At 43.2% G+C, this 20,628-nt stretch overlaps 1 protein-coding gene across 2 annotated transcripts in view; it reads left to right on the top strand.

Annotated features, from left to right (window-relative positions):
* Positions 1 to 139: 139 nt before the first annotated feature.
* Positions 140 to 20,628, top strand: part of LOC307026519 (disco-interacting protein 2 homolog C-like) — a 50,711-nt gene continuing 30,222 nt past the window's right edge. Inside the window, exons 1-6 of one of the 2 annotated variants that reach the window (XM_079661992.1) lie at positions 140 to 1,508; positions 13,940 to 14,011; positions 14,878 to 14,982; positions 15,644 to 15,769; positions 18,695 to 18,991; positions 19,392 to 19,514. In XM_079661992.1, coding sequence (XP_079518118.1) covers positions 1,430 to 1,508; positions 13,940 to 14,011; positions 14,878 to 14,982; positions 15,644 to 15,769; positions 18,695 to 18,991; positions 19,392 to 19,514 — 802 coding nt within the window. In that variant the 5' untranslated portion in view covers positions 140 to 1,429. The remainder of the gene's footprint in view (positions 1,509 to 13,939; positions 14,012 to 14,877; positions 14,983 to 15,643; positions 15,770 to 18,694; positions 18,992 to 19,391; positions 19,515 to 20,628) is intronic. The other variant, XM_079661993.1, reaches the window with a different exon arrangement.

The raw sequence follows: 20,628 nt of genomic DNA, 5'->3' as shown, positions 1-20,628 counted from the left end.
TATGAGTTTGTTATGTGTTAATGATGCAAAGATAATGGACCAATCAAATCTTTTCATACATAAAAGGTTTTATTTTTCCATTTGTGGGAAAGCCAAAAAATCCTACACGACATTTTACTGCTGTGAGTTATCTGTTGCAGACCCAGTTACAGCACTGTTTTTCTTTGGTGGCGGTACTGTCATATGTCCAGCAGATGGCACATGAGTCCCATTATAACGGCCTGTTCTGCATTATGTGGCCCCACCACTTGTTTATAGAGGATGATTAGATGCCTGGAAGACTAGGCCTAATGAATGGGATGTATAATTCTAATGAAATACGCTGTTTTAGATGGACAGATTGAGGCCCACTCATGCGCCACGGCCACATTAGGCTTGTTCAATCATACTGGACTTAATTAAAGGCCGCTTGACCTTTTCATATTAATCTCATTATTCTGTTGAGGTTTGGTTTCCACATGCAGATGCCCCATAATGAATGACCACATCTAAAGGCAAATCCAGAATCATAAAGAAGACAGTTTATCTGCAAAAAGAACATCACTGACCAATATTTAAAAACTATATAAACTACAGTTTGTGTAAATTAAAAGATCTCACTGTCAGAAGTTGGGTACAATTAAGTCAACATTAGAGGAGGCAGGTAATTTCAAGTCATAGAACATTTCTAGTAATATTAGTTTATAATTCAAACAATACTGTCACTCTCAAAACAATGGCCAACATTTATCAACCAATAAATGACCTGGAAGTGCTTGGATTTAAACAGAAAACTACTCCTCAACACCAAAGTACTTATTTACTGTAAAACTCCCTATTAAATAAAAAAAAAAATCCATAATTAATATTTTAAGTAAAGATAAACTAAGTGTATCAAAAAAACAACTAAATTCATAAAAAAACGAAATGGATATTGAAGCTATTTCATTTGTAAAAATCATGTTTCTGTTCTTATTTAAACTAAATGATTGTTATTTGAAGCTACACCGTCACTGTGCATGTAGGTGTGGTTGCTCGCTGCGCCCCCTGTCGGTGATGACCGGCACTACCGCCTTCCTCTGTAGAGTCACGTGACTCCAGCGGTAAGAAGCTGCAAACGGCTGCGCGAGCCTCATCATCATCATCATCATCATCACTACCACAACCTCCGCAACGGCAACGTAGAGAGCCGAGCGCGTGCCAACCGGGTCTTTAACGATTCAAGGAGCCGGGCGCCATGGCGGGCCCGCGTTGAAAACGAGACCCAGATTTATCCTCTTTGTTCTCCCTCGACGACTCGTAGGCTTTCCGCGCCTCACCGAGGAGGGGCCGCCGAGGAGAAGCTCTCCCTTTCCGAGAGAAGGAGGAGGCAGGAGTAGCAGCAGCAGCAGCGGCGGAGGAGGCGTCGGCAACGGCTGAACCGGGAGGTGTTTTCTACCGCACGAGCCGAATGGCGGACCGTGAGGCGTCGCCGATACCGTTAGAGATCCGAGCCCGGCTGGCGGAGCTGGAGCTGGAGCTGTCAGAGGGTAAGAATTTAATTTTAAAAAAATGGGGCGAAAAAAACCTCGTCCCCCCTCCTCCTCCCTCGTTATCTCATCACCACCACCACCATCATCACCATCCACACCGGGACATACTAACGGAATCTAGCCGTTCATTCCTGCGGCCCCCTCCTCCTCCTCCTCCTCCTCTCTTCCTCCTGCTCCTCCCATCCAGATGTTTGTCTGCCGGCCCGGGCAGCTCTGTGTAGCCGGTAGAGGATGAGGGCAGAGCGGGAACACACTGCGGGATTGGGCCGCTGGTCTTTGTCTCCGCGGTGGTGCCGTTTAAAAAAAAACACCCGACCGGTTCGCCGGTTTTGGGTCCAAAAAGCAACCTATTGTTTGACCTTGAGATGTTGACAGCCTACCTGTAATGGTGTGTGCGGGTGTGTGTGGTCAATAATTGCATTGCGATGCAACGCTGCGTGCAGAGCCGCACAGAGGGCAGTTTGGCTGCTGATGCCCGTGATCTCAGCCTCCTGCCTCTGTGCTTTTTGGGCCTGTGGAGCAGATGAGGGTGAGGAGGATGCTTGGGTATATTTTTCACCCCCACCCCACACCCAACCCTCTTCTTTTTCCATAAACAGATACAAACACTCTCCTTCTATGGGCCATTGAATCTCAATCATAGCAATCCAGCCTGGAGTTATTTCAGTATAACCCATCTCAGATAGGAACATGGCATGTCTTCCTTATATAATGGAGATGGCATATTTTATTCATACAGGCTTGGGAAGGCCTACATTGTGAGGGAGCAAGCCTACATACATGCTGGATGTGAGCCACCCTGTTGCCTGAAATGAAAAGAGACATTTGTGTAATTGTGATGCGCCGCAGCAAACCAGGGTTAATGATGTTGCTTTGCAGCAAAAATCCGATATTGCGCCGTTGAAGGTGAAGCTGTAGATTCAGCTTTACTCGTCTGTCACTTGTGTCAGGTCTGCAAAGCCTGCAGTGAAAGCTGCCTCACCTGCAGTGATGTGCAACTGAAAACAGTCTCAGGGTCTCCAGCATGATGCAGAATAGATGCTGTGTTAAGGGTTTAATTTCTGGGGCGAATTCGGAATAATTAAGCATGAAAGGGGATCAAATGTATAAGTAGAGACAATCAGGAATCTGCGGCTTTAATCCCTAAAAACATCAGTGCTAGTCTTTGAAATCCCCCGAAAGCAGCCAAACCTCGACACATCAAACTGTCCCTTTCCTCCTGATCAGCTTCATCATTAATAAAGCCTTTATTTTCTCTCACTGCAGTGAAATACACACGCACGCTGAGGTAAAAATGTGGCAGCCGCAGGCCTATTGGAGCCCCTAATCCAGCCGGGAGTGTTTATCAGAGCAGAACCTGCTGCTGGCAGATGTTATTAATGATGGATACGGCGGGAGGAAGTGGAAACGTCACAACAGAACATCAGACAAAATGAAACACTCCTTAGATTCAGGTGTGTGTGTGTGTGTGTGTGTGTGTGTGTGTGTGTGTGTGTGTGTGTGTGTGTGTGTGTGTGTGTGTGTGTGTGTGTGTGTGTGTGTGTGTGTGTGTGTGTGTGTGTGTGTGTGTGTGTGTGTGTGTGTGTGTGTGTGTGTGTGTGTGTGTGTGTGTGTGTGTGTGTGTGTGTGTGTGAGACTGGCAGGGTTATTGGATCCCAGCAGGCTGACAGGTCTCAGTGTGATGGACGTGTCAGTGTGTCTCACTGGTGGTGGGTGAATGTGTCTGCTATTGGTTTGTGAACACTAGTTCTTACAATGTAAGTGTGCATGATGAGGCATCTTATTAAAGAAGCTTAACATTGAAAGGGAAAGAGAATCACTAATGTAAATCACAAGTTCCCAGACATCAGGCTAATGTTTTCTGTTATACACACTCTCCAAAACAGACACAAAAAATAAACCGATGAAACGCACAGCAAAAAAATAATGCATTGAATTTTTTGAAAATCTTGAGGCTTAGAAATGTGTTCGAGAAAAGCAGCTGAAAACAGGAAGTATTAGGGGCCTTTGCTTCGTAAATGACCTTAACAAAACAGTAATCAGTCAATAGTTTGCATGACTCCTTTCAGCAATCACTTCATAAGAGGAAGCATCCCGAAATTCAACAAAAAGAGACCTTCTGCAAAACCACTACTGGCAGGGAAGTAAAGCAAGTCTTCCAAACAAGGTTTTCAATTCACAAAGACCTCTGCTTCAAATAAAGAAGATAGTTTGAGGACACGGAGCAGTGGTTGTTATTGAGATGCAGAGCAGTGAACCTCAGGCAACAATTTCCTGTCAGATTTGATGGCACGAAAGTTTTTATTCTGCGTCTTTGAGAAGACGAGCCGACACACTCCACCTGTTTATTAGATAAAGTCAGCAATCAGCCGAGCTCTGGCAGATAAGCCTCTCTGCCGCTCCATCGCTTAGCGTCGCCTAAATCACATCATCTCTGGCGTATTACTGCGACCTCCAGGCATTAGGCGATGCTCTCCAGCGCTCTTATGCAGAGCGACGCTGAGAGGGGACAAACAGAGCTGACCATGCACTTGTTGGATGATAGCGGGATGGGCCTCTTTAACGGCCTGGTGGATCAGGAGCTGTGTATGGAAACAACCTCGAGTGCTCAGATGTCCAGCAGACCTCAAAGTAACTGTTAGAGCCTTGAAGCTGTCCCTGAAGATGCTCTGGGGAGGTTTTGTGTGCATTGTTTTTTGCCAAAAGCATGTTTAGGCCAATAGAGAGGCGAAGTCCCGCCCTTTCCGGGGGAGCTCCATGGGACCTTATTTCGGAAAAAGTATGTATTGAAGTCAATGGCGAGAGAAAGATTATCTTTATTATTATCCCGTTTGAATTGTGTTACGAATTACACATTTTGTAATTTGTCAATTTAAAAGATAATTTTGCAAGTCAAACATTTTTAAATGTGTCGTAAAACTGTGAAGTAACACTTTTTTTGTGTGAAACCGCTCAATGAACTACATCTCCCGTCTCGCACCACACATCAAGACGGCCGTCAGGTTGGCACATTTCACTTCTTTCTTTCAGAATGAGGCGAAAAGTATTAAACGAGGTGAAAATCACTCCAAGTCTGGGCATGTTGAGAGCTGTACACACACACAAGGGGAGTTAGTCGGTTCCGTAAGAGCCAGCATGCGGGACCGGGACTCTGGGATTCGTAGTCTTTCTAGTTGCGTATTTTTCATAGTCTTATATTTCAACAGTTTTACAACAAACTGACTTTTTTGACATGGAAATTATTTGTTAAGATTGACAAACATCATATGTGTAATTCGCGGCACAATTCAAACGGGATCGAAAGATAACTTTTCTCTCACCATTGACTTCAATACATACTTTTTCCGAAATAAGATCCCATGGTGGTCACCGGAAAGGGAGGGACTTCGCCTCTCTATGGAGTGGCAATGATGTCCGTTCCCGACGTTAGCATTGCTAAGGCTCCCTTAGACTTAGGATTTTTACGTTATATATCAAAATATTGCAGCAAATAAGCTCTTTGGCAAACAAACATTTAGGACACCTTATTTCAGGCTTCAACAAGGAAACCGGAAGTGAACCCATTTCCAGGTTTGAGGACTCATTCCTGCACCACTCTATAGTGAAGTATGTGCGAGCTGAATAGGAGAAACAAAGAGGAACTGATTTGAAAAGAGGGAATGTCCTCACATGCATATTTAATCAACAAAGTGCTGCTCAGGTGTGAAACTGTTTCTCCCCTGCTAAATATTTCACATCATATCAAAGCTTGTTTCTTCTCTGAATCTGAGTTGGATATTTATAAAGAGTATCAGTGGATAATTAGGAGGATGTGTTACTCCCGAATCCTTGCACATTTGGGGAAATGCAAAATTGCAGTTTCTATATTTATTCAGTTTTTTTATGTTCGTGCGTACACACCACAACATCTGTGGCCCCCGAGCGGAGCATCTCAGGTCAGCTTGTTTTTCTCTATATGCAATGCCCCACACTGCACACAAGCACCAACTCTACTAGGGATGTTCATGAATAATTTATAATAAATGGTTCTGTGTTGTGTAGTTACGTTGATTACGCATCTCTTATAAAGCTGCTGTGGAATGTAGTCCGTTTGAGGAAGTTTCTAATTAGATGATGTTTTATCAGTTTTATAACCTGGAATTTGAAGGCATGCAAAGTTAAAAGAGTGTTTTGTATTTATAGTGGTGGTTTGGTGTCCAACGCGGAGTCAAGGATGGACATCTGTTTTAGTGGCACTTCGTTTGCTCGCATTTGCATTTAAGCGTAATTTAACAGTGGATCTATTTATGCTATACCATCAATATCTGACTTTATTGTATTGTTTATTTATTGATCAAGGAAGGTCCCATTGAGAGTCCAAGGAGTCCTGTTAAAGACGGCAGCATAAAAAGTTACATCTTTTCAAATGTTGGAACACACACAGGGAATAAAGGAAAAGAAGACTGGTAAATAAAACTCCAATGATTAGTCAACCAATTCTGATTTACACTTTTATTGTTATTTTGACACTTATCAAAAGAAACAGCAGTTCACTTCAAGAATACATATTTATTGCAGAGATACACAAATGAATGTAATGGTGATTTTGGCGATTAGTACCCGTTGTGCAGGAAGTATCATTCGGGAGGGGAGAACCGATCCGATGAAACCCCCCGGGGTCTAGACCCTGGTGGTGGTGAATGGATAGTTAGGTCCGGTCTGAAGAGGAGGGGCTTAGCTTGACCCTGGTGGTGGTGAATGGATAGTTGGGTCGGTCTAAGGGGAGGGGCTTAGCTTGATCCTGGTGGTGGTGAATGGATTGTTGGGTCGGTCTGAAGGGGAGTGGCTTAGCTTGACCCTGGTGGTGGTGAATGGATGGTTGGGTTTGGTCTGAAGGGGAGGAGCTTGACCCTGGTGGTGGTGAATGGATGGTTGGGTTTGGTCTGAAGGGGAGGAGCTTGACCCTGGTGGTGGTGAATGGATGGTTGGGTTCGGTCTGAAGGGGAGTGGCTTAGCTTGATCCTGGTGGTGGTGAATGGATGGTTGGGTTCGGTCTGAAGGGGAGGGGCTTAGCTTGACCCTGGTGGTGGTGAATGGATGGTTGGGTTCGGTCTGAAGGGGAGTGGCTTAGCTTGACCCTGGTGGTGGTGAATGGATGGTTGGGTTTGGTCTGAAGGGGAGGGGCTTAGCTTGACCCTGGTGGTGGTGAATGGATGGTTGGGTTCGGTCTTAAGGGGAGTGGCTTAGCTTGACCCTGGTGCTGGTGAATGGATAGTTAGGTCCGGTCTGAAGGGGAGGGGCTTAGCTTGAACCTGGTGGTGGTGAATGGATGGTTGGGTTCGGTCTGAAGGGGAGGGGCTTAGCTTGAACCTGGTGGTGGTGAATGGATGGTTGGGTTCGGTCTGAAGGGGAGGGGCTTAGCTTGACCCTGGATTCAGAGGGACAGGAGGTGAAACAGGGTGGAGGAGGGTTGCGTTGAGTCACCTGAAATGACAGCTGTCAGAGGAGGGAGAGCAGACTTAAAAGGTTTGGCAGAGCGCTATGATAGGCTCTTGGGAATAGAGCGAAGTGATTGGTTAAGCCGGAGAGTGACGCCCCTGATCACTTATTGAGAGGAGAGACAGTAGTTACATGGGAATAGTAAAGGAATGAGTAAAGACGGTCTTCCTGGTTGAACTTATGCCAAATTTGTTCAAGCTTCTCAAAACTGAGCATTTCCTGCTTTTCTGATCTTTGTATTTTCCCACATGTTGGTCAAACAGAACAAGACGTCTGACAAAGTCAAATTGGAACTTGCGACAGACAGTATTCACGCTTTATAGACGTAGTTTAGGTCCAGCTATGGGAAGCTGGACACATGAGAGTTTTGTGAAGAGTCTTCTGATGATGCATGGAGCTGGTTTGGTTTTAGTTCATCTGGATATTGGCTGATTACTTCTAATACTCGCCTTTTTATCTGAGACTCAGGTTTGATCAATAACTATCTGTGCATAGGAGTTGATGTTCCAAGTTCAGTTTGTGTTGTTGTTTTTGTGTGTTTTTCATGGAAACAGCTGTTGAGGTCTGCATTTTATGATTTCCCTCATAGTTTTGGCTGAGTTCAACAAAACAATTTACAGAACAAAGAACTGTTTTTTCTGGTTCAAATTGGAAGGAACCCAGTGACAGCTCAGTGATCGGTGCGTTGGCGTGTTGTTAAAATAGAGCCGCTGTCAATCTTTTAGTTTGAGATGACGTCCGACTGCTGGGCTTCATCCGAATACAATGAACACAACTTCCTCTGTGGGTGTCTTATATAATGTGTCTGTTCATATTAGGAAACAAATGATTGACTGAAAAATCCATATTAAGATTTGAAATGACTAAAATAACAATCCGTTTAAAAATGAAATGTAAAATAGGGAGAACATTATGTCTATCATATGTTGTAGGTACACGTCTGCTCGAGAAGAGTTTGAAAATCCGTACATTTGTGGGAGAATATTTTTTTATTCAGTGGATGACACACGGGAAGCATTTCTTCTTGCTCCTTTGGCCAATGTTCAACACTCTCCTCCAGATTAACATTCAGCAGTCAGAGCCATCATATCTTAAAGAAAACCATTTCTAACGTTTTCATGAATTAACCATCAGTCTATAAAATGTGTGAAAAACCCCAGAGAATCACATTTTTCTAAAGTGGCACTTCTGTAGTGTTTGAAATGCCCGACCAACCGACTAAGCCTAATATATTCCATTTCTAACAATGCAAAAAAAGGGAAAAACTGCAAATCCCCACATTGTTAAAGGGTAAGACATAAAGCTGTGAACACATCAATTTAATGACATCTCAAAATGTGAAAATCCGGTATTTCCTGTAGTTTGTTTGTGTATGTTTTAATTTGACGGTTTAACATTTCAATTGGATTGAAGTGGGAGAGATGAGGGGCGACGTGGCACTAAACAGTGGATTAGGTGTTCAACTGAAAATGGAGTCTAATTATGATAATTGATGAACTGCTAGTGTCATTTATTGACTCACAAAGAAACGAGCTGGCAACCTGTAGTGCAGCGACATGGAATTATTCTACACATTGATTGTTTGATGAACGGTTTACTCTTTTGTCAAAAACGCACTTCCAGTTATCACAATCCCCATTGATGACATAACAGTGCTAATTCTTTGACAAAAGATTCAGAGAAAATAGACTTTTTAAAACAACGATGCCACATATGTTGCTGTTTTTAGCCTCTAAATATAACGTTTTCTCTCAGTTTTAAATGAATGACGAAACATTGTGTGTGTGTGTGTGTGTGTGTGTGTGTGTGTGTGTGTGTGTGTGTGTGTGTGTGTGTGTGTGTGTGTGTGTGTGTGTGTGTGTGTGTGTGTGTGTGTGTGTGTGTGTGTGTGTGTGTGTGTGTGTGTGTGTGTGTGTGTGTGTGTGTGTGTGTGTGTGTGTGTGTGTGTGTGTGTCTGCCTGCTGAAGGTAGATTTGGTTACCATGGTGGCTTGTGGGTGGACTGTCTGTTTATGATAATGTGATAAGACAGAGAGAGAGATCAAATAAAGAGGGACAGAGGGAAAAGTAGGAAGGTCCATTTAATAGCCTGATAATGTTGTTTTCTGACACACACCCCTTAGAGATTATATCTTTAAAAAATGTATACTAATGTTGATATGATGCCTGATTTCTGTTCCAAACGCTAGTTTAAAAAAACCTCTTTTGGTTAAAAATTTGGAGGACAAAATAAGCCAAGTTCTCTAGATGTTGTCTTAACACAACTTTACCTGAATAAAAGAATTCAAAATGTAAGTAGGCTACCGTTCAGATCAGCCTATTAATAACACCTTGACACTTAATATTTCCCAAATAAAAAATAAAATCATTTAAAGCAAAAACTGTGAGGGAAATCACATCAACTTTCAGGATTTATAATCAGTCCCTCAAAATCAAAGATGGAGGTGAAGGTAAAGTCCAGAATGCAAAGCAGCGTAATAAAACTGATTGAGTAGAAGAAGGTGCAGATCTGTTAAATACAACGGGCAGGTGTTTTATTGCATATTTCTGCAGGCTAGTCAGCGTGGATTGGGTTTCACAACGGGTCCGGTGGTTGCAGGTAATAAAAAACCCTGACACGGGCATCACTACTTCATCAATTTTTTGTTTGAACATATCAGAATTGGCATATTTCAATATATCTGGTGTAATAAATATCCTGTATATAATATTTGAGGCAATCAAATTCCTTGCCTGTTGGACAGACATCCCAGAATGGAAATGGGAAGTATTAGGGACGCTGTGTTCAGTACAGAGGACATGGTAGGTTTACGGTGAACCTGCCAACATTGTTTTTCAGAGTTTTTTCTCCTCGCTGAGAGCTGCAGACCTGTTGATCTCAGCGGGCGGAAAAACTCCAATCTGCAGCCGGCCGATCGATTCTCCCTCAGCTGCGTGCCATTAAAACAGCCGAGTGTGAGAGAGAGGGAGGAGAGGGAGCGAGGAGACGGAGGAAAGTAATTAGGCTGCCAACACAGACTGGTATCACACACACACATCACACAGAGACACAAACATATGCACACACCCTGGCAGGTATCATTACCCCACTGCTCACATCCGATGCTCCAAATCCAAGATGGCTGTCTCGGTCCTTTTTTCTCCAGGAGAACCGTTGCTAGGCAACACCCTCCCTGCTCTGCTGCGCTGCGTGTGGAAGATGGCGTCTCCCCATGGACCTGTGTGTGCATGTGTGGGTGTGTGTGTGCATGTGTGTGTGTGTGTGTGTGTGTGTGTGTGAGAGAGAGAGAGAGAGAGACACACAGTGAGAGAGAGAAGAAGCAGGAATGTTGTTATGCTGCGGTTGATCTGAGAAAAGGCCTCACTCGGATACAACACACACACACTCGCTCACACACGCAGCAGCGCAGATGAGCAGATTGGACCCAGATGTTCTGGCCGTTGTCCATGGTCCGATTGTGAAATGCAGACTCTTGTCGTTTTTTCTCTCTCTATTTACAAAAAAATGTGGTCTATTATCCGACACTCCTTTTTCTTTCAGCCACAATTCATTCACTCTCTCAATAAAAACAGACGCGCCACAACGCTCTGCAGCAGACCGGCTTACATATTTTATATTCAAGCTCATTCAGGAATTTGCAACCGTTTACCCCGTTTGAGTTTTGGCCATGCTTTTAGTCCAGAGACCTCCCCAGGAATGTTTAGTTCATTAAGCTGAGAGAAAGATGTCCCTCTCTCTAAGATATGCATCTTTTAATTGGATCTTGAACATTGCAGAAGCCAGCTGTTAGTTATGTAGTCGATATGTGTTTGTATGATGCACAGCTGCAACTATGCCCTGGAGCCACACACACCCCCCCCACACACACCCAGAATAGAAGGAAGGAACGCAATCTGTGTGCAAACAGCTGAGTTCCTTTTTTGGCAAATGGAATGAGCGCTCAGGTGTGATAAATTATCTTCTTTCAAAAGAAACAACAGCTTTGCAGAACACAAGCAACAACAAACAGATTAGTGATCCAAGTTTTTAAACAAAGATGACATCTGGTGGTGTGTTTCCACTCATTGTTTTATTTCTTATTCAATTATATCTGTGCAATATTTACCCTAACCTTCTTATTCTTGAGACATAAAACAGTTTTTTGTATTTTCATGGCTTCTGTCTCCATCAACAGAAATCTAATATATCCAGTTGTTGGCTTTTAATACTAATATTTGTATCGGAAAATGTACTTTTTCCCAACACGCAGACATCTTTCAACTTTTGTTAAACAAGTCAAACTGTTGTTGTATTTTTTACATATTTCGAGTAGCAAGATACTTCTCATATTGTGATGAAGCGCCCACCTGCCAGCTGCCTTGTTTATAGCATATTATCACAACAGCATGTTCGTGTGCACGCAATTCTTTTTCTGCATTTCTTACACAGTTGTGTTGGATTAGCTTCCCTGTTGTAGGCGAGGTAAACCTCTCTGTGGCACTCAAAAGGAATCAATAATTAGAAAACCGGTGTGAGGCAGTTTAGCAGTATTTAATGGGGACAAACGAGGAGGTATTAGCTGTTATTAGCCCCGCTCAAGGACCCCGGGGTGCTGTGATTGACAGATGTTGGAAAGGTGGGGGCAGCAGAAACCCCCTGAGGGACTCTGATGATTCTCCATGTTCCGCCTCCACTCTGACCTCTGCTGCTGTCCACTCTTACCCTCATACTGGAAATGTCTTATCTTCATGTCTACTGATGGTGTAGTTCCACCTCTTTATCAAGCAGTCAGCTCAAAAGATATATCATATTTTTCGTTCTGATGAAAACCTGTTCTTTGGTAGACTTCTCTGGATGGTAGTTTGTACGGAGAGGAGAGGCAGAACAGGCAATTAGCATTAAAAATGTATATCATCTTCATCCAGTGATCTACATTAAGTCGAGAGTACTACAGTCTTCTAGTATTTCTGGTTACCGATGGCTTTGTCCCTCTTTATAGAATAAGATCTGAAATAAGTTCACAAAACGAATGTAGACTGGCGTTGAATTAGGCGCTAGCTGAGAGGTGCGATGTTGCCATATATCTGCTGTAACATTGTGTGATTGTGTACCCTGCGATGGAGAATGTATGGAGGTCGATGATGGAGTTATTTTGCGAGCTGAATAATGAATGAGAGCTTCTCCACACATCTGGCCATTTACATCATTCTCAGATTGTCTGTTTCAGAAAGACATGTGGGATGTATCCTCCTTGATTCCAACATGAGATTCTGTGGGCGGTTTTGTTTAATCGGACAAGCCCCTCGCACAGACCACACACTTTCATTGGTTGTCGGACCTAGAGTTGTAACTGTTGGTCTCCTGTGTGACACGATAAGCTCCTTCCATTGTTTCTATCCTTGGAAACAGCCTCGCCCAAAGTCCTCTTCTCAGCAAGGTCGATTTTGTCTCAACGGTTTTTATTATTTGCGGGGAGGAGTATGTCTTCTCTTGAGGAAACTACAAAATGACACTCCTGACGGAAGAAGCATTTTAGGTTTTGATTTCCTGAAATAATGGTGCCAACAAATTACGGAGACTAACATTCACACACACTCACAGCCATTGGCACTCAGGAGAAAACTTGGGGTTGAGTCTCATGCCCAAGGACACATCAACATGTTGACTGCAGAGAGTGGGGATCGAACCATCGACCTCCTGATTGAAGCTCTCCCTCTCTAAAGAAACGTACCCATTGTGATATCAGACCTCCAGAGCAGCGTTTCCGCCAGGCCAGGGCTGAGAGGGCGTCCACCCCGAGGAGAGCGGGGGTGTGTGACGTCACGTCGTGTCACCTGACTTCAATTTTGAATTGAGCCGTCCCTTAAGTTATAGATACGGGGTGTTTCTCAATCGCGAGTAAAGCTGCTCCAGAGCCTCTATTTCAAGCATACTACGTAATCGAGTGCCGCCGAAGGACTGTTCCAATCTCCAGCATACTTGGAAATCTACCGAGCCCGGCGTACTTCGTTAGGAGAAATTTCGAGGCTGCACATATGTAGACTCCGCGGTCTTAAAATCCCCACAATGCTTTGCGCACGGACCAATTTCCCCAAATGTGTGGCGGAAAATGTAAGGCGGGGCCTCTCAATTGACGCACACTTGCACACTTGCTCGCCTGTTCCACTCTTTGTTTTCCGAATGCCAGGAAGTATTCTTGCCTCGCTTCTGAACCAAGACGCTCGGCAGACATGTGCTACCAAGCAAGCATACTCGCGATTGAGAAACACCCCGTGTCTCTTTACGTATAATTTCGCTCGGCTCACTAAGAAGAGCCGGCTCTTTCGGCTCCTAAACGGCTCTTCATTTTGCTCCACTAGCACCCCCCGTCAAGGCTCGCCGGCAGCACACTTTCCGTCACAGGAACACACTTTGCTGGCGGCGAAAAGAATCCCACCAGACTCCTTTGCCCCTCCAACAGAGGGATGTCCTTTTTCCTTTTCGTCATTTCAAGCGATAAAAACTCTCGATCTTCTCTCGAATTATGAATTTTTTTGGACGCCCTCGGCCTGAGTTCCGGCGTCAAATGACAGCAAGACGCCCCCCTGGCGGAAACGCTGCTCCAGAGGCTTCAGGGGGCCAGCTAAAGTTAACTCTTGAAATCTTCATTGTTCTTTTTTCTTTTCATTTTCATTATCACATCATAATCCTTTCTGTTATTTTATTTATGTTTCTCATGTTTTCATATCTTGAATTAACACTTTAGACGGAGACAATAAAAGACTGTGAGAGACAGAAAAGGCTGTGGGACATGAGACAAAGTGTCTCGCATTCAAACTGAGGGCCATGTGCTGATTGGCTGTCCAACAAGCCACCAGCACTCCCCTCCAAGTTAAAAAATTATGTTTATTCCTGATAAAGTGAATAAAAATCAAAGCGGCCCCACAGCCGTCGCTGGCTCTCTCACTCTATCTATCTCTATCTGTTTGCAGGGGACATCACTCAGAAGGGTTATGAGAAGAAGCGGTCCAAACTGATCAGGGCATATTTTCCACATGCTGGAGGTAATTTAGCGACCTCTGACCTCCACAACACACAGATTAAATATTCATATACATCACTGCTAGGGTATCGATCTGGGAACATGACAAATACAGCTGCGAATGGAGTGGTGCAGGAATGAGTCAGCATTTTACTTCAAGTTTTGTCCTCCAACATGAAAACTGTCAGTAAATAAATACCCTCCTAGTGAAATTCTGAAACTTCTATATGTCATAAAAAAGCCGGTAGCTAACAAGTGACTAAATAAGACTACTAAACGTCATCACGTCAATAACTAGCCGCCTTTAGCTTAGCCGCATTGACGTGATGTAGCATAACATTAGCTTTTTACTTCTAGCTATTTCATTTCAACCTTAAAAATCATAAAAGTGGTGTAAATCTGTTGAGATGAAAAATGTCATCCCTGCACCACTCTATACTCTACTACTCTATCGATTTAGTCTTCAGCTGCCGTCACTAGTAAATGTAGGTTAAGACTCCCTCGAGCTCAGCCTGGGGCTCTCTGAACGTCCTGCCTTCACACACGCACGCACGCATGCACGCACACACGCGTTTTCGTCCATTACACGGATGTATCTCCGGTTTCAGAATGGGTCACAAACTACCGAGGGGGGATATTCTGTCAGAGCAAAAATACCACAATATTATAATTTAATTTGTTTACGTTATTTTTTTATTATTTTGTTTTATGATGTCAGAAAAATTATATTTTTCTGCCGATTCAAATCATCTCCATGTTTCTTTTTTTTCCGCACTGGATTTATTGCTTTTGCGAAACGTGTATGTGCATATCTCTGTGTGTGTGTGTCTGTGTATGTTGATATATATGTGTGTGTGTATCCGCCTGCTTGCCTGCTTGCCTCTGTAGGGATGGAGGGGCCCCTGTCTCACCGGGCCCCACTCGGCCCTCCGTCTGCTGCCCGTTTCCACCGGCGGCGGACCTCAGGCACCAGAGACGAGCGCTATCGATCAGGTACAGAGAACAACACTGCTGTTAATGTGCTCAATATTCGCTATATTAGTTAGTATAGCACCTCCATTACGTTAGGGAATCCTTTGAGTGAAAATAAATGGAGACTTTTAGATCCCATTATAGTTCTAGCAACAAAAAAAAACTGGATCCTATGTGTCATGCTTATGCTAATTGAAAGCACTTTTTCTAACAAAAGTTCATTATGCAAGCAGAAATATTATATATTCAATATCAAGTCCTCCTATTAACTGCACTGATGTTAAGAGCTTTTTAACTGCCAACATCTCATCTTCAATAATTAAACATCGGGCTCTCTAATGGCCCTTTCTGCTTTAATGTGATTCAAAATATATTTATACAAAGTTAAGCTACTAAATAAGAAATTCAAAAAGATGAAGCACTGCAAACTCATGCAGCTTCTTCCTATTGGCAGTTTAATGATATTATACTTACTATTGATTTCCACTTAGGTAACTATGTTATATGGCACTGTAACTCATACATTGATATTTGACTCCTTCCATTAAAAGTATTTAAAAATCCAATCCTATATTCAGATACAAAATCTCCTGTGAAGTTTGTGTGAGTGAATATCTCTCTCTCTCTCTCTCTCTCTCTCTCTCTCTCTCTCTCTCTCTCTCTCTCTCTCTCTCTCTCTCAGACGTCCACACTGAGGCGGTCCAGGCGGTGCTGGCGCGACACGTGGAGAGGAAGGTTGCCGTGCCGATGCCTTCCAAACGACGCTCACTGGTGGTGCAGACCTCCATGGACGCATACACACCTCCAGGTGAAGGACTCAAACACACACCTGCACACATCTTCAGTTATTCAACACAACCTCCTGATGAGAACAGTTCTTGGAGAGAATTCATTAAAAGCAAACATTTTCCTGTGACTTTGCATTTAAAAATGCTTGAAAAGCGCTGACACACACACACATTGGTTTTCTAGGCCAAACTGTGTTGCTCTAAGAATAAAACGTGACCCCAGAGCGGCTGCCCAGCGCCCAGACAAGACTATATAGTAATGCTGTTTCTCTTTCCATCAGAGGAACACCCTCATTCCACAATTAAACTGCAAACATGCACATTTTCTGAAGCATGCCAACCCCACTGACAGATTTACAGTAAAAACAAACACAGCTGTAATGTTGCAGCCAGTAAACTACGTTAAATGTGTCTGTCCATTAAAATAATTCAATCAATTGAATGTAAAGCACCTTTTCGTACAGGCTAGTACAGATGACTGACAAGCCCAGAATACGACGAATAGAGTGCCACGGTGATGCGTCCTAAAACCCGAAAGTGAGTTAGCATTTTACCACCTCCGGTTCCTTCGCCAAAAAGCAATTCAATTTCTCCATAGGATTTTGGAAAATATCTGGAAATCAGGTCTGTGGTTGAAACACATTGAGAGAGACGTATCACGTTTTGTTCTACGACATTAAATCCATCAGCAGTGACCCCACTGGTGATTTCTGAAGAGTTGACGTGTCTGAGAAACGATGGTTGTTACCAAGAGGCTGAATAGGACTACAGAAGTTGTGGAGGCCGTTGTACGTCATTACACCGAACACGTAAACACTCCTCTAAGTTAGTTTGCCCTGTTCTGCTTGAAAGCAAGTCCCTGCCTCCTGCAGACTGTTCAATCAAACGCTTCAACTCGTACCATTTAGAATCTGTGTGTTTGAATATGGATCTTAAGTCGGCGCGACGTTGAAGCAGCGACCCTGCTGTAGTTCCTTTATAGCATAACGTTAGCATTTTGCTTCTGGCGACTAGATTTATGATTCGAAAATGATTAAAGTAGGGTAGACATGTGGAGATTATCCGACTGAACAAAACGTGATCCGTCTCTTAAATGTGTTTCAACCACAGACCTGATTTCAAACTATTTTCCAAAATACTATGGAGAAATTGCATTGCTTTTTGTCGAAGGAACCGGAAGGAGTTTACTTCCGGTTTTAAGACGCGTCACTGTGGCACTCTATAGGAAATGGACAATGGGATGTAAAACGTTGTGAATCAGTCAGTAAGATAGAATGCAGTTCTACAGCTTGAATAACAAAACACGTACAACTTAAATACAATAAATCAAGTTAATACTATAATGTGAATCGTGCAAAGTCTGCCTGAGAAATAAGTTTCTAGTTTAAAGATCTTAACACTTCAGACAGACTTTACCGGCAGCTTGGAGCCTGAGAGCTAAACGCTGATTCATTGCAGGTGAATTTGACCTTTACCTCAAATATGAGCTCATTGGAACGAACATTAATCAAAGTTGATGTCACAATTTGGGTCTTGATTGAATTTTAATGAAGGAAATGTAATAATTTTCCTGACCGTTAATTTGCTTTTTAACCTTTTGAGAAAGGAATTAAGTGAACCTGACGTTTCCCCAAAGGCTCACATCTAGAAAATATGGATGGAGAATAGTTAGTAAATCTGCCTCTGCTGATACTTATATTAATGATAGTATTCGACTGGACCCTCTACTGTAAAAAAGTTAATGAAAAGTAAACTGTTTTAAAAAAAAAATGCAGCTTCAAGACAGTTACACATAGTTTCTTGTGACTTCTCTATGGAAGCTGATTTGTGACGTATTGTGTCTGCGAGTTCAAGAAACTGCTACTGCTTGACTTTGAACTATTGTTTCAGTAAACTGAAAAACCCATATGCAGCTGTGTTTATCGTTAAAAGACTCTCATGTGGGAGCTGCAGTCAGACTCTCTGATTAAATAACATCTTAAATCCCTCTCTGGATTTCAAATGAGGCTTACAGTGCCAGTTTAGCTCTGTGCTTACTAACACTGCCGAAGCATGTGCACACCAACATCATTTAAATGTATATGTGATATGTGCAAAAACAATAGTTTTAACAAATTGCTATAAAAAAATAACGATGTGCAGTTTTTCAGAATTTAAAGTGGATGTCAGTTTGTGTTACATTTGCTTTCACTAGCCCGACACACATCAACCGGTAACTAACGTGTTTATTTCAACAACAAAAAAGAAGCCAAAATCACTTTTACAAAATGTAATACAAGAGGAGCTTTCCTTCAAGTTGACATCATTTGTTTGTTAAAGGTGGGGGTGGGTAATTCACTTCAGAAACACTTTTTGTTGTATTCCATGGAATGCTCTTAACATCCCGATAGCAATAAATACATTAAAAATGTCATCTGTGGAAACCGTGGCCCTGTAAAAAGCACGACCAATCATCTGCCTCGGCCCGCGGCAGATGATTGGATGGCCTACCAGCCTGTCAGCCTTCCATCTCGTGCACAAACTTATCTCGTGCCCTCATTGGTCATGGGTGTGTTGGAGGAGTGGCTCTGTGAGGAAGTCTGAAGGAAGGGGCAGATGTTTTTTGGCGCACTCGAGCTGGTTTCTCCATTCTTACCTACCCTACCTTTAAGTAGATTTAAAGCTATAACGAGCATCCATTTAGCTTAGCTTAGCATAAATACGGGAAACGGGTGGAAACAGCTAGCAAGGTGCTTCCAAAAAGTATAACACAAAACAAATCTACAGCTTATTCTTATGTATTGACAGCAGCGTGAACAAACGGAAAAAGGTTGTATTTTTATGAAACCAGACGAGAGTGATATCGCTCCTCTTAGCAAGATTTAGCGAATATTCCCAAAATGTCAATGCTCTGTGTTGTGTTGATGTTGTGTGAAGGTTTTCTGTTAACCCTCTGCCTCCCACAGGCCTGTCCCCCCTGTGCTCGGACTCGTCGTCGGGCTCAGAGGGAGAGGCGGGGCCCGGGGACGACATGTCGGCCATGGAGCACTGGATGAGCCGCCCGTCACACTTAGGCCCCGCCCACCTGGGCTCCACCTCCTCCTCGTCCTCCTCCACGCAGAGCGGAGGCAGCGGCAACGCCGGGCGGCTGGCCGACTCGCTGGCGCACACACACATCTCGCACCTGGCGCACACACACATGGGGCACACACACCTGGGCCAGCTGCACCACCAGCAGAGCCACCTGTCCCAGTCCCACCACGGTACGACACACAATTAGAACTGAGACATTTACTGTAAATATATGACTTCTTTTAGAAGAAGAACATGTAATAATTGTGTTACTGAATTTCAGTACAAAACCAAAAAACTGTTTTTCCCATACTTTGTTATATACGTTACTAGACATTTGGAGACTTGACTGAAAGCTCCTGCATTCAAATCAGTAATAATGTTGAGGATTGTGAATCATTCAGGCTTTTTATGCCAGCTTTTGGTACTTGGCAGTTCTCTCTACTTGCCAAGGACTTGGACACATCACAGTATGCAGATTTTCTCACTGTCTTTTTAGCCAGTAACAAACCTTCTGTTGCTTTTATTTGACCATCGCTTCAGTGCTAACCTTCGTATAACAGTCTAACACACCTGCATGTGTGTATCCAGGTATCAGCCACCTGTCTCTGAAGAGGAAGGGGGCTCTGAGTGTGGCGGAGAACGGGGGATCACTGAGGAGATCCTGCGAGTTTGGATCTGACATGCTGTGGCCCCCGCCGCTGGAGTCAGACGGTACGGCCAGCACATGAGGGAAAGGGATTATTCAGAGCAACATACCAGTTAATAAAAAAAACGAAGTTAAGGTTAAATGTTTCCAGGAAGACAGGTTCCTGTGGGTTAGAAGTGCACATTTCTAATGTTGATTATAGGCCAAAGCCAAAACTACTGATAGATAAACAGATCATAAAGATTGAACAAAGGTCTTAAGAGTGGTCTATACTTTGTTTTCTTTTGATTATCAAACATCGGAAGCTACTGATAAGCTTCTTATGATTAAATGATTTGCTTCAATGTTTATTTCTGAATAATTATGTTGAAGGAATAGACATAGGCGGCGCGTGAGGCTCAGGTTTGGGAAGGCTAAATAACTTATTTTTGACCTGACGCTTCCCGCCCCCGGCGTTAGGGTTAACTCAGTGAAAGCACCGCCTGCTGACCAATCAGAGCTCAGTGTGCGGAGTTTAAATCTATCAAGTCATATTACAGGATAAAGAAAATACAGTTTAAACTGCCGTATGCCGACGTGTCGCACTTATCATTCATATCAAACTGATATCATATCATTGATCAGATCATCGATCATATAATATCACAATATTTCCTTATCTGAGTCAGCTTCTCGAGCCGTATCTGACCGTGCATCACCTACATTGTCACATAGGCTACTCCTGTATGCAGACATATTATTTTAAGCAACACATTAAGTTGACGAAACACTCAACTCAAATGTAATTAAATCAGATCCACTCGTGTCTTAGATGGGGCAGTGATATCATAAAACTGTTGTACGCTTTCAAACACTCAGTAGTTTATTCATTTTTTAACTAGTTGTTATATATTCACCTTGCAGGTGCAACTATGTGGCTTGTATCCTGGATTATATGTTTAAGTCATGGATGTTTAAAGTTCATATTTGTCTAATATTAGTTTACTTTTCATTAATGAAGTATGACGCTGCGCTGTCAGTACACTTGTCCCAGATACGGCTCTGACTTGTCCTTGTTTGTGATTGGTCAAATGTTGCTAACCCCGCCCCTTTCGCGTGAATGCGCTCTCAGCTGGAGAAAGAAACCCTGGCTTGATTTACCGAGTTGATAACCAGCGTCGTAGGACCCCTTAGCGAGAT

The sequence above is a fragment of the Notothenia rossii genome (assembly GCF_949606895.1).
Source record: "Notothenia rossii genome assembly, chromosome: 12".
Classification (NCBI taxonomy): Eukaryota; Metazoa; Chordata; class Actinopteri; order Perciformes; family Nototheniidae; genus Notothenia; species Notothenia rossii.
This window is presented reverse-complemented; position numbering and strand designations above follow the sequence as displayed.